General features: G+C 45.2%; 1 protein-coding gene across 4 annotated transcripts in view; it reads right to left on the bottom strand.

Annotated features, from left to right (window-relative positions):
* Positions 1–661: 661 nt before the first annotated feature.
* sppl3 (signal peptide peptidase 3) overlaps positions 662–25,314 on the bottom strand; it is a 34,306-nt gene continuing 9,653 nt past the window's right edge. The window contains exons 2-11 of one of the 4 annotated variants that reach the window (XM_079734681.1): positions 18,091–18,168; positions 17,483–17,574; positions 15,458–15,589; positions 12,043–12,121; positions 11,068–11,183; positions 10,315–10,421; positions 8,231–8,394; positions 6,826–7,004; positions 4,707–4,816; positions 662–2,674 (exon numbers count right to left, since the gene is read on the bottom strand). In XM_079734681.1, coding sequence (XP_079590807.1) covers positions 2,603–2,674; positions 4,707–4,816; positions 6,826–7,004; positions 8,231–8,394; positions 10,315–10,421; positions 11,068–11,183; positions 12,043–12,121; positions 15,458–15,589; positions 17,483–17,574; positions 18,091–18,168 — 1,129 coding nt within the window. In that variant the 3' untranslated portion in view covers positions 662–2,602. The remainder of the gene's footprint in view (positions 2,675–4,706; positions 4,817–6,825; positions 7,005–8,230; positions 8,395–10,314; positions 10,422–11,067; positions 11,184–12,042; positions 12,122–15,457; positions 15,590–17,482; positions 17,575–18,090; positions 18,169–25,314) is intronic. The other 3 variants (XM_079734682.1, XM_079734683.1, XM_079734684.1) reach the window with 3 other exon arrangements.

The following is a 25,314-nucleotide window of genomic DNA, read 5'->3' as shown; positions in this document are numbered from 1 at the left end:
CTGTCCTCCCATCAAAAAGAGAATCCTGAACGTTAATCTCCAGGCTTCATTAAGTGGTAGGAGTGACAACCGAAAGCAAACACGAACGCATCTGACCAAATTATTAATTACAAACCATTTACCTTCTAAAATGTTTTTGAAGGTACCAAGGTCTCCCTTTTTGGTACAACGGCTGCTAATGCTAACGCTAACCACCACCAGGATACAGCATTGCCGTCATGTGTATTATTTACTACACAGATAGATTAATGGAGAATAAACATAACTATCTTTCTTTCCAAAAACCTCAATTTCTTAAAAGTATTTTTTTTCTGAATATACTCCTATTCATATTATGAACTCACTTATAGATGAGCTTGATTTTAAAAGGTAGGTGTTCGATATTGATTGAAAACCAATATTATAGTCCATTAAAACCACCAGGTATGACTAAAATGGTAAAATCAAAAGGACTGAATATATTGACATTACAGTAATAATGCAAACATAAACAACCTCCAAGAGATAGAAAATTTGGAAAGCCCGCTGTTCCGTACAGGTGACCTCAGGGTGGTGTAAGTGCATTATCATAACTCATCAGTAGAAAACTGTTAATTGTCACCTTGATGCCCCCTGGAGAGCAGAGAATAGAATTCTGTTCGATTTTATACAATTGAAACATAGTATTTTTTTAATATGATCAAAACTCAGTTGAAAACAGCTGTCTACATTTCTTCTTGTCCCAAGACATTTTTAATACAAGAAAATGTGCCCCAGTAAAAAACAAAAAACAAAAACAATTCTTTTAGTTACATTTTTTTAGTATATCTGAGGAACTCGTGTTTCCTTAAGACATGATCACAATGTTTTCTATGCAACATTGTTGTTGTTAAACACACCTGGGTCAATGGAGACCTGACACTACTTGTAACTGTTGTTTTTTATACACGTTTCCATATCGCAAATTAAAAAACAAGCAAAACAAAAATTTTAAAACAACCGCCCACTCCTCTTTCCAAGCCAAAAAAAAAAAAAAAAAAACTGGCAGAGAAACTAGCTTTATTGTCCCCTTCAGCCACCGTAGAGGAAACCTCCACAACCCACCAGCCTGGCACTAAGTCAGCTACAGCGTTTAAAAAATAAAATAAAAATACATTTCCAAAGATGGTTGCCCACTGATAAATTAGATTAAGGTACGTTCCCCAGCCAAACTTAACCAGCATTTGGCTGGTGGCCATTGTTAGTTTCTGAACATCGTTGAACAACTTGTGAAAAAGATAAGATTAACTTTACACAGTGAAAAGAAATCAATAAAGCAAACCTTATCTTGTTTTCTTTTTTTTTCTTTTTTAAACACAAATACAACTCATGATACCACAAATACATGTGTACACATATATACAAATAGATGGGGCCCCATCAACAGGGAGCCCATTTCGAAAAATTTATAATGCATCATTTTTTTGTTGTATATGCCAAGAATACAAATTTGACTAAATAAAATACATATTGTGTCTGAGTGTGGAGAACGTAGATGTGTGGAGCTGTCGAGGGGATGAGGGGGAGTCTGGGGGATAGGTGAAATGGAGGCAGGAGAAGAGGAAACTATTTTCCTGCGTCACAAACTTCCGGAAACCTCCACAAACGTCTTGAATGTCCGTCCCAGCGCTGCAGCGCTACGTCTCCACTGCACGTTCCTTGAATTCATTCCAGAATAATAATAACCACAACAAAAACAATAATAATAATAAACAACATAACCAGAATGGTGACCACAATGATGCTTTAAAAAAAGAACAGGACAAAAAAAAAAAAAAAAGACATAAGAGAAGAAAAATAAACAGCCTTGTTAAGTCTTCCAACCATGAGGGGGGGCTGTCAGCCTGTAGCGCTAGTTCATCAGAGTCAGTGAAATGAAGGAGCGGGGAGAGGGGACCCAGAACACAACATAATAAGCAGGGGAGGGCTCATCTAGACATTGGGTTTAGAACCAGAGTCGCGGTTAGGTGGACAGGAGGGAGGGGCTTAGAACCAGGGTGGGGGTGATGAGGCCAGGAGTGAAGGGGTTTACACCAGGTTGAGGGTGACGAGAACAAGAGGGAGGGGTTCAGAACTAGGGTGGGGGTTATGAGGACAGGAGGAAGGGGTTTAGGGTGAATGCCCAGAGAGGCATAATAAAATGGAATGAGTCATAGAGCAAAGTGGGGCTAAAACACTTAATTTACAGCAAGTCGAAAAGAAGAGGCAGAGGGGAACAAAACCAACCGGAAGTTGCGGTATACAGTCTACTCCTGACATGCCGTGAAGAACAGGAAATAAACACAGAGGGAGAGGGAGAGAGAGAGAGAAACGACAGAGGTAGTGGGGGAGGGACCGGCGATGAACCATGTCGGGTGTCCCGGGTCTGAGCCCTGGTGTCCTTCCTAGGGGCCTGGGGTGGGGGGCCGAAAGCATGAAGTGATGGCGAGAACATGACCTCTCTCTCTCTCTCCCTCTCCTCCTTCTTCTTCCCCTCTCCCTCCGAGGGGCCCTCCTCCCTCCTCAGGTGAGGGGGAGGGCAGGGTGGGTGGGTGAGGGAGGGTCCTTCCTCCCATGGGGGGGCTGGGTGGGCCACAGGACTGCATCATACCTCCAGGAAGCGGGAGCTGCTGGCCTTGGTGTGGAAGGGCTCCGACCACATGCGCCGCAAGTCCCCCTGTGGAGCAGAGAGACAGGGTCACAGCGCTGAGCGACCCCAGCCTGACCCCCCCGTTCAGCATGTCATTACACATTCTGGGGTCACCGCCACTTAAAGAAAATACCAAATTCAACAGTTAGTTCTACAAAGGGATTGGGTTTAGATTATCCATGCAGATGGAGCATAACGCACTAGGACTTTTAACTGTACATCCGTTAATGACATTGACGATCGAAGGCCGTTAAGTCAGCGGAATCCCACATGCCACCATAGTGACGTTGCGCAGACTATTGTTTCCCTGGCTGTGCAATAAATGGAAACACACAGAAAAATGGGCAAGATATGAAAATAAGCTAGGCTGATGTAGCGTGTAGACCTACCACAACGTAGCGAGCTAGTGTAGCGGAACATGTCTGTGTTGCTAGGCAACAGTCCAGCCAGTCCCACACCAGTCACAGAACCATTTGTGTTGGTTGGGCCGAATAAATGATTTAATAAGACAAGCAAATGAACGTTTGTTTTAGCCCATCACTGTTAATAAATGGTGCTTGAAGCACGGTTGTATAAAAGCAATATTCCACCTCGAGGTCGCGCCTGCTGGCCACAGGCCAAGCGGCGAAGATAATCAGGGCCGCCTCGCAGCTGAAGATAATCACAGCCGTGCGGATGTTCAGCATAACAGCGCGCCCTCTCGTGTGATATTGCTTAAAAATCCGCCTGGGTGATTACACCATCGTAACCGACCCTCTTGGCTTCACTAAGAGGTCCATTACCAATATCAATTGACAAAATGACTTCTAAGAGCCTTTAGTATGAGCCTGTAAACAATAGGAGAAGCACTATGCTCTTCATGATAAGATACATTGATCCTTGATCAATACATTGATACAAAGACATAACGTCAGAGATTCCAAAAGAGAAAGTGTAAGTCAATTATTTACATTCAAAGCGAGAACGTGCTCTAGCTAAATGCTCTTTAGGAGAGTGGATACAAGAATGTATAGATTAACCCACCTGAACACCGCGCTGGGCCTAACGAGCCTATAGGTAGACACACCTGGACACCATACTAGTCTTAATGAGCCTATAGGTAGACACACCTGTGCTGTGTTCCAAAATCCATACTATCCGTACTTACTAGCCTTAGTTTGAGTAAGTAGGGCGTTCCAATTCAGATCAAGCGAAAATAAGTGTACTGAAAGGACCCGGATGGGGTACTCAAAACGGTCAAATCGCAAAGTGTGGATCAATCATGTACACTTTTCGTACTCAACGGCAGCCATCTTAGCTACGTAGCGGAAGAGGGCGGAGCCAGGCTGAGCCTCAGTTGGCGCATTTTCCACATAGCCTGCATTAATGGAGTCATTTTGTAGTTTTTATAGCTGCTAGGCATAAAGAGTTCACCGTTCAAAGCGGGATATTTTATGACTTAGTGAGTATGGATAGTGTACTACGTTTAAGCGTACTGATAGAAGTATGGATATTGGAACACAGCACTGGACACCATACTGGTCTTAACGAGCCTATAGGTAGACAACCCTGGACCCCATGGTCTTAATGAGCCTATAGGCTGACCCCTGGGCGCCATAAACGAGCCTATTAGGTTGACACATCTGGCCAAGCCCTTGAACATGGGAACAAGAACATCTCTAGCCAGGCTGGAACACTACACACCTACACTGTTCTGGCAACAGCCTGCAAGTCGCAGAAAAAGACTTAAGTACGTTGGCAGGGTGATTTATAGTGGTTCGACAATGGAGGCTAAACCAGACCATAATGACTGTTGGTAAATAGGGGATGTTTACAGGAAACCCTTTCAGACACAGTCATTATGAACCATAGCGCATCATTCTAATACATGAAAAGTCCACATTGAGAAACAACATCCGCTGCGCTTCTAAACTTGGGGAAAGTGGTGGCAAAAACTTTGGGCCAACGCTGGCGTCGGGGAGGAGAGCTTTCAGACGAGGGCTTTCAAACAAAAGGAGCAGAATCGATGGGAGATCTGGTTAGCCGGCTGCTCGCCGCGGTGCCGCGGAGGGTGACCTACCTTTAGGTAGGCCATGGTGAGCAGAGGCAGGAGGGTGAAGGGCACCAGGTAAAGGAGGGCCGGCTGGGCCGCGCGGTGAATTCTGGACGCCACCGTGGCGGTCAAGAGCCCTTAAAACACACAGTTAACAAACAAACAGTTCAACAACAGTCGGGTGTTTAGACTCCCCTTGTCATAATGGTACACTTTTTTCCCCCTTCAAAACTTGGCAACTGATTGCAACCCTGTTTAGATGCCGCTCATTTTGAATGTTAAAATGCTCCGGCTTTATTTTTTTAACATCCCCTTAGTTGGGCAGCTTTTAACCTGAGGCGGAGATCACGATGAACACGTCAACAGGCGGTAAACAGCAGGCGCACTGCGCACTTTCTAGGCTTCTGCTAAAGCCTTGAAATTAGCAGAGCACTGTAACTTCTAAACCCCTCGTCTGAAACTAAAATGGACTACATTCATGTAGTGCTTTTCTGACCAGTGGTCACTCAAAGCGCTGTACAATTATTGCCTTACATTCACCCGTTCACATACCGGCGGCAGTGGCGACCATGCAAGGCAAGGTCCAGCTAGTCTGGAGCAGTTCGGGTGAGGGGTCTTGCTCAGGGGCACCTCGACACTCCGCTAGGAGGAGCCAGGGATCAGCACCTGAACCAGTCTCCCTCCGGCTGTCATTCACCTACCCCACCTCCTGAGCTAGTGCCAATGAGTTCAGAGGACACCTTCTTTTGGATGTAACATGTTTAACTAACTAAGGGGAGTTGACAACCTAAGGGGACTTAAAATAAAATAAATAAATAAAATATATATATATATATATATATATATATATATATATATATATATATATATATATATATATATATATATATAACTATTGGAAAAAAAATGTAATCCCTCAAATGATCAAATGACGAGAACGTTGAATCCAAACTACTTGGAATCCATTTTGCCACCTGGCTAGACCCCACAGACACTAAAAAACAGTGCAATAAGGGGAGAGTGTAGCCGTTGGATTCAGGTCCCTGCTAATGGGGGCCACTGTGTAAATACAGTTGTGGGAGTAGCTTTGGACTACAGCTCAATACTAAAGTAGGCCAGTGAGAGGAGGAAATCTGACCCATATTCCACCTCAGAGATGACATGAGCTCGCCACATTTAATTATATAGGCTATTTACTTCTGCCTACAAGATGCCCATTTCAAGTATGAAAACCCCACCCTTTAACTTTAATTACTCCATTTTGTTGGCTGGTTACTGTTATATAAAAAAAAAGGAAACTGATTACATGTTTTTGAATAATATTAAAGTATGAAGCAGAAAATCTGCATATTTAGTATCGCTACTTTAATCCAAACAGAAATTACCAATATTAATGTATACACAACACCGCCTTCTAGGGAAAAAAATTGTGATAGTGAAGTCCTTGGTATTTTGGTATTTTGCCTCTTCACACATTTTCTTCCTTCCTCAATTCTGCCAGATGGTCTCTGGAAACATTGCTCCTTTGTATAGCTTCATTATTTTTACATATTACACTTTCTATATTACCATATGCTTCATTCAAAATAGGGATCCCGTGCTTTAATGAAAGATCCTCAGTAAAGTGTAGCGCTGTCTTTTCGTCCAACCCTCTTCATTCAAAACCACGGTGTGTAGTTCCATTTCATGGTAACGCCTCTGTCCAGACTATGCTTTAAACCCAGACCATGTCCGAGGTCCCTGGGACCGGACTGTTTGGCCCCTGCCCTAGGCACTATGGGACGTGACCCAGACAGGTCTTCCCCCAATGATTTCACATTTGCCAGAAACCGGCATGTCAGACAGAAGATAACAAGGGCCAAGCATTTCCTGTTGCTTTGCAAACAAAAAACATGTGATTCGTCTCTGGGTTGAGGGATGGGAGAATAACGACTTGGGGATTGAAGTTAGGCAGTAGAAAATCCATCATCATATATCATTGCCACCATTATCTCCATCATAATCGTCGGGACACCATCTTCTGACCCGAAGTTCAGCACCACCACCACCACCACCACCACCACCCCCCCACCACACCATTATCATCATCATCACCCCCACCACCATTAACCACATCACTGGTCTCCAGCCATGTCCTCCTCCTTACCAACGAAGTATCCGATGAGGGTGCAGTGGAAGTAGGAGACCCTCTGCATGCGGCCGGGCGTGGCCGACTCCGCGTTGGCCTGCTTCTTGTAGTTGTCGTAGCGCAGCACGAAGCACAGCAGCAGCCCCGGCATCACGATGTCCCCGATCCCCAGCATGGAGAAGTGGCTCCCCGTGGAGCTGCACACACGACGCACCACACCGTTAGCCTCCGCTCCGCCGGCACTCATCCATCCAGGGGAGCGCTGCCCAGGCTGCTAATTAACTCAATAGTAGGACCTTGTTTAAGGCTTTATTCCTGACAGATACAGTGAGAGTTAAGGCTTAGTTATGGTTGGACGACGCAAGGTGGTTTACGGACCCAATATGTCCTTGCGGAGGGCCTGACGTACGCCTCCCAATTTTTTGAACCTTTCGCCAAGGCGACGCAGAGAGTAACATTTTCGCCCTTCCTCTGCCTCAATTCGTTTAAAGGACTTACAGACCACCTCCGCGGTTGGATAGACGCCACATGAGTCTTGGTCGGACGTTCGGTCAGTGTTAAAAAAAACAAAAAACATACCCTACCGTTGTGGCGATGAATTGCATAGCGACACGTAAACCCGACGCAGACCCATAACAGGCACACGACGCGCTCTGCCAGGTGAGGCCCAATAGTGTTACACTTTGATGTTCATAAGGATAACTCCTAGTATTGCCTTCATATTAACTACAAATTACTTGATATAATGCACGGATGTATGGACAACATATCTAAGCTATTTATGGTATTTATCTTCTTAACAGAATTGATTAAACTGACAGAACAGTAGCTGCTTAATGAAGCAGTCCAACACCAACTGTTGGTTGGTGTCAGAAAAGACAACACGTCTCCAGATAGGGCGGAGCTGAGGGTAAGCACCTCCTTCTTATGAGACCTTCACTGGAACACAGGGGTCAAATAAACCACATTTCCTGCTGTTAAGAGTAGCATCTCAGCGCTGTTGTTTTGCTTGAGGGTGTTAGGGTTAGGGTTAGGAAACAGACGGCAATTTATTGAATAATCTAGGGTCCTGTAGATTATTCAACTAAACCTTTATAAAAAAAAGTCCTCAAGATCTGAAATGTTTACAGAGACAAACAAATGTCTTTAAACATCGGTGTCTGGACCGGATGTTTAAGCCTGTTTTCCCACCGGAAAAGTTCCAATAGTGCTGGTCGAGTTTGTCTGCCTCGTGCCAATAACGCGCTAACCAATCTCTGCCTTGAGCTACAGGATTGGTCGACACTAATATTAAGCAAAAAAAAAGAAAAAGAAAAGTGAACTGCCCCTTCAGCCAGAATGTAGCTCATCTTACTAAAGGTTGTGACTCTATAGTCTGGTCTGTCAGCGTTCAGAAGTGCCCCAGTGTTTAAGGCGTCCTGACCTGGGGAAGACCAGCTTGCCAGGCAGAGAGAGGCGCGGGACGTCGCGGCCCATGCCGGGCCCCAGGTGAAGCTTCCTGGACAGGACGTCGATGGGGTTCTCCGCGGGCTGCGTGGCCACCTTCACCATCACGTTGCTGTTGAAGATGTAGGCGGAGAAGAACACCTGGAGGAGGAGGGAGCAGGGGGTTCAGCTGCCCACTCAAGACCAAACGTTCTCTGCAGCAGTAATAACAGTGCAGATCAAGTCCCTTTATGACCCTGCACACACGAGTTGAACGGGATGGTGCAGGGGTGGGAGGTAGGTCGGCCTATTGGTCGGGGTCTTTCACGCTCCAGTGAAAAGGGTATCGGGTTTGATCCTCGATGCCCACAGTATGTAGAATAACTTGAGGCCTCCTGGAACAAGACGGCTCCGCCCAGCTCATCATTCATGCAACATAAATCAATAATAATGAACCTGAAGACACTTTGGACATAAGTATCTATAAGTTACATTGCATCCCTTTCTTTCAGTTCAACGTTAATGTCCCTTCAGTAAAAGGCATGCCAACGACTGACGCACAAAACACTAGCACTCTACACCAAGTTTCCCCCCCCTAATTCTTTAGCATGTATGCTTCCTGGACTAACAGATAGCTATGCTAGTTCTACAGCATGTATGCTTCCTGGACTAACAGATAGCTATGCTAGTTCTACAGCATGTATGCTTCCTGGACTAACATATAGCTGTCCTACTTCTACAGCATGTATGCTTCCTGGACTAACAGACAGCTGTCCTAGTTCTTTAGCATGTATGCTTCCTGGACTAACAGATAGCTGTACTAGCTCTATAGCATGTATACTGCCTGAAATCCTGTACTGGTGTAACAGTATCCAGCTAACGGCAGAGGAGGCTCTGGTGTCTACCACAGCACATTAACAACCCCTCGCCCATGCAAGTATTTACTCAAGACTTTGCCAGAAATATTCTCCTGTTAAAAAAGTCCACCATTTCGGCCACAATTTTTAGGATCTTTGGATAACGTTTGCAAATACCACATCGGAAATCAACCTGCAAAATGTGAAAGATGAACAAATCAATTGTCTAAATTAACACATTTGCAAAGTAAAAGCGCCTCCTCCCAATATTCTCCTCTGGATGCTGAAGGCCATCTCTGTCTCCATCTGATGCCTCCGTATTGATTCTTCATTTGGATTTTCTAGGAAGACACTTCAGTCCGAGGGTGAGTTGCAGAACAGTGAGCAGCAGATTCCTGGCTCTCCATTAGGTGAACCTCCTAATCCTCCCAAACAGGAATATTTGTCGATGACAAATATACATTTCAATACGCATCTACACAGCACCATGGAGGACATCGTTGTCGGTAATACACACTCAATATTGCATACTAAATGTATTCAAAAAAACCAACGAAAACAAAGACACTGAGGTGAGGGGGTATCCGATGTGGCTAGCCTGCACCTGTTAACCCGACCCACGTTGAGTAATAGTAGGAGGCCTTGTCAATCACAGGGCTTGTATTCTAACACTGCTCACACTCTTGACGGTTGACTACAAGATACAAAGTGAAGCCCGTTAAATCAACTGTCATACTAAGAAAAACATGCACACCCAAACCCACCATGATGTGGAGCTATTGGTTGTCGGAGAAGTAAGGTGGTGGAGGTAGTTTATGGTGGTGGAGGTAGGGGTGGAGGTGTTGATGGTAGGTGGGGTGGTGGAGGTAGGTTGGTGGGTGGTGGTGGAGGTAGAGGTAGGGATGGAGGTAGGTGGGATGTGGATGGAGGTAGGTGGGATGATGGTGGAGGAGGTAAGTGGGGTGGTGGAGGTAGCTTATGGTGGTGGAGGTAGGGGTGGAGGTGTTGACGGGAGGTGGGGTGGTGGTGGAGGAAGGGTGTAGGTAGGTGAGCTGGTGGTAGAGGTAGGGATGGAAGTAGGTGGGGTGGTGGAGGTAGGGATGGAAGTAGGTGGGATGGGGATGGAGGTAGGTGGGATGGTGGTGGAGGAGGTAGGTGGGGTGGTGGAGGTGGTGGAGGTAGGTGGGGTTGTGGTGTAGCTGGGGCGCTGGAGGACATGTCTTACCCAAAAGACGTCGTAGATGAGCAGGCCAGACAGCAGCAGGCAGGACACCTTGAGACTGGGGAGCCGCACAAAGGCGATCATGGCCACGCAGAGCCCCATAGCCAGAGCTGAGGAAACAAGAACCATTTATACAATGCCTCAACACTGGGGTTAATCCTTAGGAATAAAAAAATATTAGTAGTATTTTTATTAAGGCCCAAACGGTTATGGTTGGATTCAAGAAAATGAAGCAATATATAGTTGATTATCTTTTACATGTATTCGGATATGTTGCAGAAATTGCTTTGCGATTTCTTTTGCTTTATTTCTTTTGGCTAACCCTCAACTCTCGGGGAGGGTAACATAAAAAGGCCCAAAATCGTTTTACTATATACGTTTTATTAATGTACACCTGATCCAAAAACAGGGCTACAGCAAACCGGTGAGAAGTGCAGCATGCAGTATGACCGTCAATTTTAAGCTTCGGTCAGCACCTGTTTGTTCTGAGGAATAGTCGACAGTTTCTGCTCATTTGTTCCACATTCTTTTGAGCGGTGCATCTTATCTGTGGAAGTCGCTGCTTCGCCAAGCTACCATTGAAACACAGAATCGCCTTCCCCCAGTTACATTTATCTTTCTCCACAAAGAAACAGTGTTTTGAATTCATTATATTGCCACCCTATCAACGCTCTTTCATGGCCCCTTCAGAAGAAAGTTTTCCTTTCACTAGTGCATGCTTTTAATCAAAACACACCCACACGCCCCAACACCCACCATCCATGAGCAGCCAGTGTCCGGTGAGCACCCAGATGAGCACCAGCAGGACTGAGAGGGAGAAGGACAGGAGCTCAGCGAGGGTGAATCGCCCGCAGCACCCGAAGGAGATCCTGCAGTAGAAATGAACCCAAAAAAACATGAGTGCACCAAAGAGGCTTCGAGACACTACCCATAAACAGAAGACAATTCAACTCCTGATCTGTAGTGAAACGTGCGGGGCCACCCGGTCGGGGCCTTTCTTTACATTATATGTATTTATGACTTGCACCGGCACCGTCTATCGGTTGCTTGCAGAGGGCTCAGTGGGTTTACTGCGTTGTCTAGGATACGCAGTGCGTTATTATATATATCGGAGCCCGCGATCGGAACGCGCACCATAGATGAGTTGACCTTGGACCTGCCGATTTTAAATATTAAACACAGAGCGGTGCATCCCGGAGGAGGAGCGCAGACGGGAGAGAGTGCAGGAGCTTCGATTTCACTGCTGATCTCCATCCTCCATGCGAGTGAACTCCCAGTAAAGACCGTTTATTCACTGCTATTCCTGGGACCACCGGGTAACACAGAGGTTCAGCGGCTCCAACCGAATTAAGGGGGAGTTAAACAGCATTGGTGCATTCCCGGTGCGTCCTTTTTGGACTTTGAACGACGGCATGTCAATGTTTGATGAGCATGGAAACGCGGCCTTGGCTCATGCATTTTTCACCGTCTCATTGATGCGGTCGTAGGGATGCCTCGTAATGGACAATGAATCCCATTTGTGAATACAATTATATTTTTCATACACAGCAATTATTGAAAATGTGGTTACATTATGTTGCATGGGAGTACAGAGTGAGGACTAACACATTAGCCTCCGGCAGATAATTGAAACATGGTGAGAAGAGGGAAATCTGAGGCACATAGAGGCAGACAGACAGACACACACACCCACACAGAAACACACAGATACACACACAAGATTGTCCTTACTTGTTCTGTGGTGAGCATGGCCTAGTCAGGTACTGGCACATTGGCAACAAAAGGAACGCAAATGCGATTGTTGCAAGAACTGAAAGGACAGAGAGAGGAGAAAAGCAACAGGTGAGTAGTGAACCCCAACAGAGAAGCTTAAGGACTGCCGTGTCTGGGTGGATGAGTTTAGTGTCTGAAGGGTAACTCCATCATCATCATCATCATCATCATCATCATCATCCATCTAGGGCAGTTGAGTCCCAGTCAATACCTTGCATGTCTGTACCCAACACAATTGCCTTGGATATGAGATGACTGAATGACTGACAACCAAGTTATTTATTTGGGAAACTCAATAAAATACATTCATTCAGGTTATTAGAGGATAAAAGAAGAAGATATTATAAATGTTACAAAAATAGTGAATTCAACAAGGCAGATTAATAATTGAAATCAATTAAAGTAAATCATCCCAAATTAAACACTAATGAAACCCATTATGGCACTCCAATGAATACGCTTCTTAAATAAATCTAATTGGACCATAGTTAACTGGAATTCCTTTATGACCAATTCTCACTTTTTAATCAGGGCATTGATTTGCTAACATGCAGAAGTCTATTCTGTTCAGAACAATAAAAACACAGGAGACTGAACACTAGAAGCAAAGTTCTGATGAAAACAGTGGCGTGACAGCACTTCCTCAGCAGCCACAGTCCTTTGGCATGGGTTGACTCTAGGCAAACCGGCCGATCATGTCTATACAAAAACTAAAAATATGCATATTTGCAACGCGCACATCGAAGGTTAGGTTACATCTTAGTCCAATATGTTATCCCAGGGATAAAATAAAAATATACATGCGTGGGTGGGAGATGTCCCCCAGTCTGAACCTCCTGTTAAAGCTTCAGTCCAGGTAACGGTAGGCAAACAGCCAAATAATCAGACACGGGATGACCGAATTATCCTCCGTCAGTTCCACCTACTAAAAACCACAGGAAACCCATTCAGACCGGATCACGCATCTGTGCGTGTTTACCTTTAAAACCGGATTGCGCATCAATGTGTGTTTACCATTAACGCATTTGTACCGGCTGCGCGGAGCAACACTGTATCTACTAGATACAATGTTGCGCCGCACAGCAGCCGGCACAAATGGGTTAAACTAAGTAATTTAATAAACATGAATAGAACAGGTAGCCACCTTTTATAGCGATACATTCCACACTATAGCGGCTGTGTGATTTCTTTATAAATTAATAGCGCCAGATCTTCCATGCAATTTCATAAAAACTACACTGGATATTCAAACCAACCTGTTGTGCAGGCCTACTCTCATACTATGGAGGCAGTGGGTCTTCGGATCCTTAAAGGCTGCACTGAAGCTCTACCCCAACCGGGTTGGACTCGTACCGATGAGTTTACCTTAGAGCCAATGCCGTCCACAAACCATCCTACAGAACTTACTTTACTATCTGCGTTATTGAAGTAGACTGAGGTACACTGCGGAAATGACAAACAATCCGTTGATAACCTGAATCTGCAGCAGTGGCATCAGCCAGCTCCGATTCAGGGAGGGGAAGATAAACTTTGAATTTACTCTATTTTTAAACTTAAGTTGTATTCGTTTGGAAACCCTAACGAATATTCAAAGCTTGAAATTATGTATCCGGGGGAGCCCTGCACTGATGGCTGTGTTTAAGCCTCATTACAGGCACTCCCGTTCTCCCTTCATCAGAGCCCCGTCCTGCCTGGGCCCTGAGACGGCCCACATGCAGTGGCCCTCCAATCCGCTGTGTCTCGCCCTCTCTGCAGCTCCACCGCCTGGAGGTCGAGGCTTCTCACTGAGATGGAGACGCACTCACACGCTCCCTCACGGCGCTTCAAACTATTTGAACAACACGCGCACGCACAGACACAGGCAGTCACGCTCGCCCTCTTGTAAGGATGACTCCTTGAATGGCTTCTTGACGCCGACATCATCCGTATTACCTTGGGATCGTCATGCCCTACCCCCAAACTCTTCCCCGTGTCAGATCACGCGCTCGCTGCTCTTGATTCTTTTTAACAGCCTTGGTTGGCATGTGCACAAGGGAAAGGTGTCCCTGGCTCCTCCTTTCATTTTCCATCCGTCCATATAAATATATTTGCAATTTGTTGGATCATTTTCAACCAGAGAATCCTTCAATACAGTGGTTGCCTACATCGTATCTTGAGCAGGGGTGGCTTGGCCCCCCAAGCCCGACCGTGGTATTTCCACGCTCTACCGGTTGAGCTGGAAGGGACCAAGCTGCCGAATAGCTCCAGGGCAACGGTGGGCCAGGTCCACAACAATAACCAGGTCTGCACCAGGTCCACAACAATAACCAGGTCTGCACCAGGTCCACAACAATAACCAGGTCTGCACCAGGTCCACAACAATAACCAGGTCTGCACCAGTTCCACAATAAGCACCAGGCCTGCACCAGGTCCACAACAAGCACCAGGCCTGCACCAGGTCCACAACAAGCACCAGGCCTGCACCAGGTCCACAACAAGCACCAGGCCTGCAGAAGGTTGCCCAGGCCTGCTATACTCCCGGCCCACATGACTCATCTCCAGGTACAGTACGGGCGTTGTAACACTAAAAACCCGCAACAATTATCCGTCTCATCTTGTTGATGGGCGACTTCTACACAATGCATTTGTATCTTTTGTTCTTTGCAGGGGACGATTGGGATCTCCAGAACAGAGAGGGTATGATAACGGCCCAGCGCTGTCGAGGCGCTGGCATCAGAGTCTTGTCCTGCATGGCCGCGTCTCAGAGAGTGACTGTACGACAGAGACTTATCCTCCAAGGCCAGCTTTAGAAAACTCCACCTCAGCCAATTTTTCTTTGAGCTGCTTCCCCATTTTAAAGGTTCCTCCGCTGAATGACAGATTTAGTAATGGTCTTTTTTTTCCTTCGTCGCGTTCCGCTTTTTCTTTTACAAATGAAACATTCCCGACACACTCCTGCGGTCTTACTCATGGAAGTGGAAGCTTCTGACAGCGGCGGGAAGATTCCCTTTGTCCGCATGGCCGTCCGTCCGCCAGTCACTTTCTGGTTGCAGTAAGTTCAACAAAGTTCTGCTCCGCCTGTCAATGCGGGCTCCTGATCCTCCAACACGACGGCTCATGCTCAACTTATTCCCCAGCCTCCACGCTTAATTGAAGGCAACGCCTCAGCGACTCCCCATTTAAATGAGCACCACACTTACTGCTAATTTTCTTCACACTTTGAGCAGTGGTCACGGGTGATGGGCGAACAGATGCAGAACCAAAGGAAACAGCGTTCACAGTCCATCAGTTCAACATGTTGTCGTTGAGGTTGAGTGCATGTTCAGTTTCTGTAGTCCGGTGTAAACGTAATGTGTAAATCCTATGTGTTGAGGTGTAAGTGAGTGTGTGTTACCTGCAGTGCAGATGGTGAAGACCACTTGTACCGAGTCGAAGAAGAAGAACATGACGAGCAGAGACACCGAGGCTCCTATGGGCAGGAACAGAGCCTGCGTGGAGTCGATGGTCTGAATACCTGGGAAAATGCCAGGAAACACCGAACGCACACACACACAGTGAGACAGAAACTCAAACCCCCGGTCCAGTCATCCAGCGGCAGGATGTTGATAATTTTGACGATTTGGTGATTAATCGCTCGCAGCTCTCCGTTTGACATTGTTATAAAATGTATAGTTTAATTGAGTCTTTGCTGCTTGTCAAACAGCTCATCACTTTGGACTCCATAATGGGGCTCTATAACTATTCATGACCTTCTATAGACTACATGACTAATAACAATATAAAAACAAATCAATCCTAGATAATTGTTTGCAGGAATCGAAAGTGAAGGTCGTGGTCGGGTGCACCCTGATGACCTGTATCCCCCAGCACATTAACCAACGCTTCGAGATTATACACCAACACAGCCTGCGTGTATATAGTGCTATACACATATACACACGCATAGGTACATAGTGTCTATGCCTGTTTGTCTTTGGTTGGATCATATAAGTCACAAATTGTTATGAATATAGATGTATAAATATAGCGATTTAGGTATATACATTGCGTATTTACCACTATACAATACTGGCCCGGCTCGGCACGATGGCCCAGCGCGGCTGAGATTTACATTTCCATTACAACTGGGCTTCCTGCTTGAACGAGTGTCTTTAACTGATGACGTGCTTATCTTGTTTCGATGACACAACTCACTTTTATTGCCTTAGTTACATATTATAGCCTTCAATAAAAAAAGGATTAGTAAGTTCAAGACGCTTGTTTCAGACGGACGGCGCCACACAACGATATCCACGATGATGAAGTCAGCTTGACGTTCAAAATTCCCTATTTTGTTTCCTAATCTCAATGGCTCACCGAGATCCGATGTATACATTCCGATATGAGTTCTGATATGTAATGCCCTTGATATTAGGAAAGAAATGTGGAAAATCATCATCAGCGATCCAATGGGGGAAATATTATCTAATGGCAGTCATTATACCCAGACTTATCCGAATTAAATCTGACCCATTTCAACAAGGTTCCATGGAGAAGTTACATTCTACGATTCATAAACCAAAATAATAAAAATTATGCTTCATGGAAAGCATATGCGGTAAACGCCATGGCTATGTAATCAATAATTATGATTTCTTTGAGTGTATAGTATGTATAGTAGTAGGTTTTGCAAGAGAAAATCGTCAAGCTAACATCACCGCGTTGTGCTTCCATTAAACCTTCATTACTGTAGTTATGGGAACGAACAAAGAATAAGAATCAAGATGATGAGAACTCTAGCCAAACTCTTCCTGCATGGCAATGCGTCTCATAAACAAGAACATACTGTTTGTCGTAGTTCTATAGGTCTATATTCCTAGACTGGGTAGCCCCACCAATTCTGCCGGTGATTTGAGTTCGCCCTGCAGAAGGGTCTGGAGAAGAGCAATACATTTTCTTCTTTCTTCTAGTTTCGATACGTTTTTGCGGGAGCTGGCTTATCCCCCTGGCGCGCTAGAGTCATTTGAACTAGGCCCATTGATCACGCCTCTTGTGCTGAAGAAAATGACGAAGCTTCCCAAGACCAATGTGCAATCTACGATTGAGCTTGGTCTGGCAATAGCCAGGCTACTATATTCCTACAATTTGAGCCAACTTCTCGCTCCGAACATCAACCAGGGCTGACGTCACCGAGCCCACTTGGAGGTGGTTCCGGGCCAATTTGGCCCGAGGTCCATCTAGGGCGCGGTACAGTATGGCATGGCTCGCTTAAACTGGTAGTGGAAACGCAAATAAGCCCGGCACGTTATGGCAAAAAAGTGCCAATGGAAAAACGCTAATAGTGTCTACGCCTGTAGCTATTTGAGATTGATTATATCTACAAATACCTCTGGTGATCTAGGTGTAGAAATGGTGTCTGATGCCTGTTCATATAACTCACTGTTGTTTGTGCCTCCATTGTTGAAGGTTCCTGGTGCGGTTGGGTTTCCATCCTTATCCTTCTCCTGGTTCTCACAGTCCATGTTTAATGACCTGCCAAACCCCCACACACAGAAACACATTAAAAAGGGTGTAAAAAGTGGAATTATTCAATTTTATAGTAAACCAGACCAACTTAATTGCACACACACTGTCTGTTCATTCTATATTACCGGTTTAGAAAAGGGATAATTTGTTTTTGACTGCCCGTTTATTACCAACAAATTAGGCAGTTTCCAGTTTCCACAAGCAATCAAAACCATTCCATTGTCTTTGTGTGAGGCGATGCAAACTTTAATAAAGACAGTGAGTAGTTCACTAAACAAACACCTTAATAACCACTTCCTGGTATTTTCACAACACCGGGGCCTATACTTAACACAGGGGTCTTCTGCCCTCTACCAAAACTAATTACGCTATACAGCCCTGGTAGACTAGCATTTAGCTCTACCATCTGCTGGGAGAGGGGCCCCTCAACAAACATCTAAACTTGAAAAGCAGGAAACTAACTTTAGCATGCAAGGCTATGTATAAATGTGAGTGTGTTTTCCGTGACCTGTGGGCACCCACCTGAAGCTGCCATAGACTATTAGGAGGATAGAGATGAGGAACGTAGAAACCTGGCTGGAGTCCACCAGGGAGTATGCCCTTAGGAGGAAAGAAAACACATTAACACTCGCAACCGCTTAAGACAGAGAATCATTTGAGGGAAATCATTGCTCTTGCATCAAGTAAATACACACAACTATTTATACAGCTTATTTGCTTCAGAATAGAATGAGTTGCTGGTATTTTTCGGTTTCAGAACCTTTTGAAATTGAATCTAGTGCGTTGCACACGATAAGACCTGGAGCTGATTGGGCCGAACGTTTGAACGTTTTGGAAAACATAATCAAAGTGTGAACTCAGATTCTGATGGTCTCACCAGGCCACGTTTTGAGCCTCCAGCCAATGCTCTAGTACTTTTACGCAGACTAAATATTAGACCTGAGTGAGGCCGTGATATTAAGGCGTCGAGGTGTTAGGTGGAAAACATATACAGTACATCCTCTGGTCTAACCAGAGGTGGTGCACCACAGCTATATAAAGTAGCAGCATCCCACGATACTACTCAGAACACACAGACAAGTTTTTTATCGCTGCAAAGGTGTTCTCACTGGGCTTAAGAGTATGCAAAGTACAATGTTTCAGCGTTCTCTCTGACCCCAATGGAAAACCCTGGTGGGACTAAATTAAATAGAACACATAGAAGTTAAGGAACATGTTCATCTTGATGAATTTTTATAGTTGCATGATACATCCAAATAACAAAAGACTGTAGTTTTACTATTGTTAATAGTTCATTCTCAGATCTCTTGCCAAGTAATCCCTGCCGCTAAAGATACAATGTGCATTTGAAGTGATTGTTTTTATTGCGCATGTTAAAGCACTTTGTAAACATGAATTTTAAAAGCTGCCATACAAATAAAGGTGTATTATTGTCATAATCAAAATGGTGGGTAGTCAGATTATTACAAAACAAATGAAAGTATTAGCAGCGTAGAATTTTTGGGTTGGGCTTCACACCCAAAATAATTCCGGGCTCGTCGACACCTGCACCTCACACCTGCTGTCACGGCTGATACACCATCCTAAGCCTGGGGATTAAAGCTGTGGTCGATGTGCAGGGAACACCTAATGAAAAAAATGAAAGCTGAATCTCTTGAGGGACTATTGGGCTGAAATGAGCAGCGTGGGTAAAGAGTTTGGTGATAATAAAAAAGGGACAGAGTTTGGGATACCAATCCATCAATAAAAGAGAAAAAGAAAATCATTACACAAAATAATTGCCATGCGCCAAATCAATTCTACCCTGCGTATGCTAATCGGTTGTGAGGCGGTAGTTTCATGCTGGTAGACTACAGCTCGGACGTTGACTACAGCACCCATCAAGATAAAGAGCTCTTCTCCCACCAGTAAAGGTATACTTCCTCCTCGTACTTTGCCAACGACACATGCTCATTTCCTTATGAGAATCTTAGCGCAATGCTCACTCCGAGAAGGGATATTCCCCTTTACAAGAAAAATCTTTTCATTTCCATTTTCTGAATGCTAGAAATTAGGGTTGGGTCAGAACAGTCCAAATATTTGACCGGGGGTCAAAGCAGATTCTTTAAATTTGGACCTTTAAAGAAAAATTCCCACTCAAATAATCACGAATTAAGGAGAGAATTGGATTTGTTTCTGTCAATTCCCTGTTAGTTATTTTATTATTAATCAGACACAGAAAACACAATATACCCAAGTATTAATATTAATATATATATGCATACACCAAAAACCAACAGCACCAGTGTGCTAATGATTCTCGAACGCATCATGCAATTTATCTAGTTAGTTTACAGAGTGCCTGCCTATTCTGTTGGCAAGTAGGCTAACTAATGTCAAAGTCCCACAAAGGATCCACCTGGGCACCCTTCAGGAGAAGACAAGACAAAATAAATAGAGGGGGGCCTCTGCAGATGGGTTGAATAGAGCTGGTGAACGCTATAGGGCCGTTACTTCAGTCAGAGCTCACAGAGGCTAGCTTCGGATTAGAAATGTTTATTGGAGGAAGAATGTCGTTCTAAGGGGGAAAATGATACATTAACATGTTTATAAAAAATAATTAATAACACACAAGCAATTGCCTTTTCAACAAGCACAGACATGAGCCACAAAACCTGTATATTAATGTCCACGTATTTGGAGCTGTCAAAAAGAAAACTGAACTATGAAGGGGGCTTAATAACCAGAACAACAGGCTTATAAATCCCACCTAGCTAGTAGCAAAGATAATCAGCGAAGACATTTAACGAATCTCACTAGTGGAGAAAAAATGACATGCAGGGATTTACATAAACGGTCACCGGGGTGGGTAGCAGCAGCGAGCAAGCACAGACCTACATAAATACTTTACCAACATCTGTCATTTACACACTGAATAACCCAGAAATGGCAGAAAGTAAGGCAGGCAACCCGCCATAGATTGACTGTTCTTATCAGAGACGGATCCTCAATTCCCCTATAGGGGCCACTGACCTTTTTATAGTCAAACTCAATTAAATGTGCAATACTATTCATTCTACATGGAGCATGGTGCGCTGAAGACAGTCAGGGATTTATTGCCGATGACCCAGGGCTGCATTTGTGAATGTCGGCACACATCGAATACTGGATTATTTGTACGACTATGTAAAAAAATAAAGTTACTCACATCCTATTGTAAATTAGCATACGTATAATATAAGGTGTTAAAAAATGAAGACAGCGTAAATTAGATGGCTGTGCACAAAGAGCAACAACCATGAAGACCCTCAGCAAGCGAATGGCCGGACACATGTCTTTCAGTCACTTCCTCACAAAGAGACGGCTTCAGTCCGGTGCTCCTACATGCACCATGCCCCCCCCCCCCCTAACCCTCCATCACTCCGTCCCGTCTCATTACTGTCTGTGTGAGTGACAGCCAGCTTTGGTTCCACAGTGTTTGGGTTTCCAGTCGTGGCCTGGCCTCCGATCCCCCCTGCTGGGGTGTCGTGTCCAAAGGCGGCCAGCGCTGGCTGCCGGCCCGAACGCCTGGTTGCCCCCCCCCCCCCCGGTGGCCTACCACTGGACATGCTTCCTGATCAGCCTTGCTGCCTGGTCGTGTCATACCACACGCATGTAGTCAAGGGTACCGCTCTACTGTTATTTTTAAGCATTATTTTAGTGTTGAGACGTTTATACGAGTGTGTGACGTGAATGATACTCCTGGTGTGAACGCACCTCCACAGTTGCCTGCCGGCTCGGCACGCACCCTTTGTAGATTTGCTGGCAGACACAGCTGCCAGTTCCTACGCTCTGGCTTCGCCCTACCACTATAGGGAAAGACCAAACTCTGATGAATAGAACCATGTTGGTCCACAGTCTCCACCTGGGCAAGTTGGCCCCACCACTAGACACTGTGGCGGAGAAAAGACATCGGCCAACTCCTATGCCCTACTTATTTAACAGGCCACCATGTGTTTTGCCACATTTAAAACATTAACACAACCCACTGCATTTCGCAATAAGATAAGCTTAAGCAGCACCACACACCGACAGCAGCAGATTCAGATTGTCACAATATGAAAAATGAATTAGTTATAATGTGAGATAATTAGCAGAAGAAGCGAATTCAGGACCAATTAATTTGTCATAATTTGTAAACAACCCCCAACTTTTAAAACTGTCTGCAAACTTTTCATTTTGTGATTAACCCTTTGCAAGCTCCAAGCGTTTTCTTAGGGTGGGTGATGTGGGAGTCTGAGTCGATGTGGGGAGGTGGGGTGGAGGAGTGGGGCTGAAGGTTAGGGAGTGTGGGTGAGGGAGGAAGAGTGTGGGTGAGGGAGGAAGAGTGTGGGTGAGGGATTGTTGGTGAGGGTGGGAGAGTAAAGGTGGGGAGGGAGAGTGTGGGTGAGGGTAAGAGAGTGAGGGTGAGGGAGGGAGAGTGTGGGTGAGGGAGGGAGAGTGTGGGTGAGGGAGGGAGAGTGTGGGTGAGGGAGGGAGAGTGAGGGTGAGGGAGGGAGAGTGAGGGAGAGTGAGGGTAAGAGAGTGTGGGTGAGGGAGGGAGAGTGAGGGTGAGGGAGGCAGAGTGAGGGTGAGAGAGGGAGAGTGAGGGTGAGGGAGGCAGAGTGAGGGTGAGGGAGGCAGAGTGAGGGTGAGGGAGGGAGAGTGAGGGTGAGGGAGGGAGAGTGAGGGTGAGGGAGGGAGAGTGAGGGTGAGGGAGGGAGAGTGAGGGTGAGGGAGGGAGAGTGAGGGTGAGGGAGGGAGAGTGAGGGTGAGGCAGTGTGGGTGAGGCGGGGGAACTGGACACAAGTCTGACATTGTGCTTTTCCATCTTCAGAGGAGACGATTTGACCTCAGCTTCTGACCCGTCTCGTCTCTCTCAGGGCAACGGGTGTGGAATGCGGTACGGGTCGAGCCCAACACCCCAGCTAACCCAGCCAACACCCCCCCACCAAAAAACAGTAAAGCCCCCGTCACCGTCCGCATTATCTACATCACCAACCAGCCTCCAGGGATGGAAATACCATGCCTACGTCTGCCATGGAGCTGGTCAGACCATGCCCGGTAGGAGTGGTGCAACGGTCAGGATCATTGTACCCAGTGTAGTATAGCTTGTACTGATTATTAGATGTAAGGCACGGATGGAGACGCACACGTAGCTGTTAACATGGTTAAAATAGTAAGGCAATAGGCAAATACAATTCGATTTTATGACTTGATTTAATCTCAGAGCAATTCACAGGGTTTAAGTTATTCCGTTTCCTGGGGGCTGGATAATTATAACCTGCGGCTGCTATATTATAATAATAATAATGTGTCAACTATACAGCGAAACCTATTCAACACCACACCATGTCTCATCTGCTTCCTGCAGTGAATCCCATTTCCTTTAGATGCTTGGCTACCTGTTGCTGATCTCTGTGATGGGATTGGGTCTTCACTTAAGGAAATGTAGACGTAATAAAGTGGGCAAAGAAGAGCTCCAATTTCATTCATTCATTCAGAAGTTAAGACATCACAAAATGCAGATCACAGGGGAAACAGAACACCAAGAAAATGTTACTCCATATGTCACGTGATCCATTTGCAAGTTGGATTTGTTCACATCCACACATTGGCAGTGAGTCATAAAAATGAAGTTGTTGGTGGCTTTCCTTCTTTTTTAGGTAACTAGGGAAATTGTTATGTTAACTGATATTAAACCAAAGCAACTAGGATTTATCTGTATTTATGTATAATATAATAAGGAAGCAGAGAGAAAATTAATTAAGGGCCAAGTCTGTTCTGCTACACTGCTTGTTAACTAGAGATAGACCAATGTTTTTTTTCAGGGCCGATACCGATTATTAGTAGTCAAGGGGGCCGATAACCGATATTTGGAGCCGATATTATTTTACAGAAAAGGGGAAAATATTGGCGTCAAACTTTTAAATAATACAAACTCCAACACTTAACTTCATTTAAATGCCTTTAAGCATATGTTTAATAAACACAACAGCTTATCAGATTTGCAACATAACAAAATTTATACAAATAAATGGCTCCCTAAAATTTTCCTGAACTGAAATGTTAATCTTTTACTTATCTTTCTTTTAAGTTCAAACAAAAACAAAAAGTTCAGGCTGTTCTAATGAAGTTAACTGAAAATTTAAATAAATAAATAGTTCCCTAGTTAAACAGCCATTATTACCCAACAGTTTTCTCTCAGACAGGCGGTGCTTTGCTGTCAGTTTCTGCAGCTTCTCATGTGACTGACACACACACACACACACACACACACACACACACACACACACACACACACACACACACACACACACACACACACACACACACACACACACACACACACACACACACACACACACACACTTCTCTAGCCATCCCCTAATCGTGCTTTGCTGCAATAAAACTAACTAAATGTTACTCTCTCTCACACACACACCTTACTTTTATCACTGACTATTTCCCAATCAATATTATCAGCAACCTTGTTTCAAGTGATTAAACCGTTAAAAAACACTAAATTGCCTACAGCATCTTCACTTTAATAATCAGTGTTTATCATAGGAACAGGCAGCTGCTGCTAACGTATTGGGCCTCACAGTAACGTTAGTAGTTGTGAGTTGTAGAGTTTAGCTACAGTCTGCTGAGCGTCTAGAGCCAGAGAAGGAGAAAGCGGACCGCTGGGCTAACGTTACGCTAAAAGCTAAATCAGCCTTCACCTTAAAGCCTAAGGGCTCGAGGGGTCTCCGTGGTCATGCAGTTGGATAGCGCATTACGCAGTTGTAGAAGTATAACCACCGCTTAACGTGCTTCCCTGCAATACAACTGGACTGAATTGAGTTTATTAGGTTTTTACTCCCTCACTCACACACAGACTTCTACTATCACAGACTATTTCCATATCGATATTATCAGCAACCTTGTTTCGAGTGATTAACAGGCAATGCCTGGACGGACTGCGAGCGAGCAGAGCTGCCGCTTATGTTTATATAACGTTAATGGGCTCACAGTAATGTTACTAGTAGTTGTGAGTTGTAGAGGACTGGGATGTTTATTACAATTTCGGGAGTCTGCATCCTTAACTTACCTCGAAACCAAACCAGACAAAACCTTTTCTCCTCTCCGCCGTGTGTGTGTGAGCACTGTGCATGCACAGCTTTCACTGCTGATTGGCTTTTACCCGTCGTGGCTCTGCGTGTAACCAGAGTGTGTAACCAATCACATGGTGCTGTGGGTGGGACAATGCTGGAGACAGCGTAGTGACAGCAGACAGAGCGGCGCGGCTGCATCAGAGCCAAAATAACCCGGTTTTAAATTGATCTCTTATCGGCCGTTGGATCAAAAAAAAACGGCCGATGCCGATATGCTTCAAAATGCCAAATACCGGCGCCGATAATCGGCCCGGCCGATAATCGGTCGATCCCTACAGTGTTAACTACTCCGGTTGGGGTTAGGGTAAGTAGTGACTCAGGTAAAAAGGTGAGGAGGGGGTCCTAAATATCTCTGCTCTGCACTCCCATTGCAGATTCAACATTTCAAAAGGCAACCTACATGTATTCTACTAATGGCCTTTCACACATGCACCGAGAGACAGACGTCCAGATAATCCTGGTGGGGCTGTATGTGTGAACAGAAGTGGCAGAATCCACCCCTCCGGAGTTTAATCTACCAGGCCCCTAGTGTAAAGTCTGGAGAATCTGAGAATACGCAACGAGCAAGTGGGCGTGTTGCTAACCCGCGGTT

This window comes from Pollachius pollachius, assembly GCF_949987615.1.
Source record: "Pollachius pollachius genome assembly, chromosome: 4".
Lineage (NCBI taxonomy): Eukaryota > Metazoa > Chordata > Actinopteri > Gadiformes > Gadidae > Pollachius > Pollachius pollachius.
Note: the sequence above shows the minus strand (reverse complement) of the source record. Positions and strands in the feature narration are given on the sequence as shown.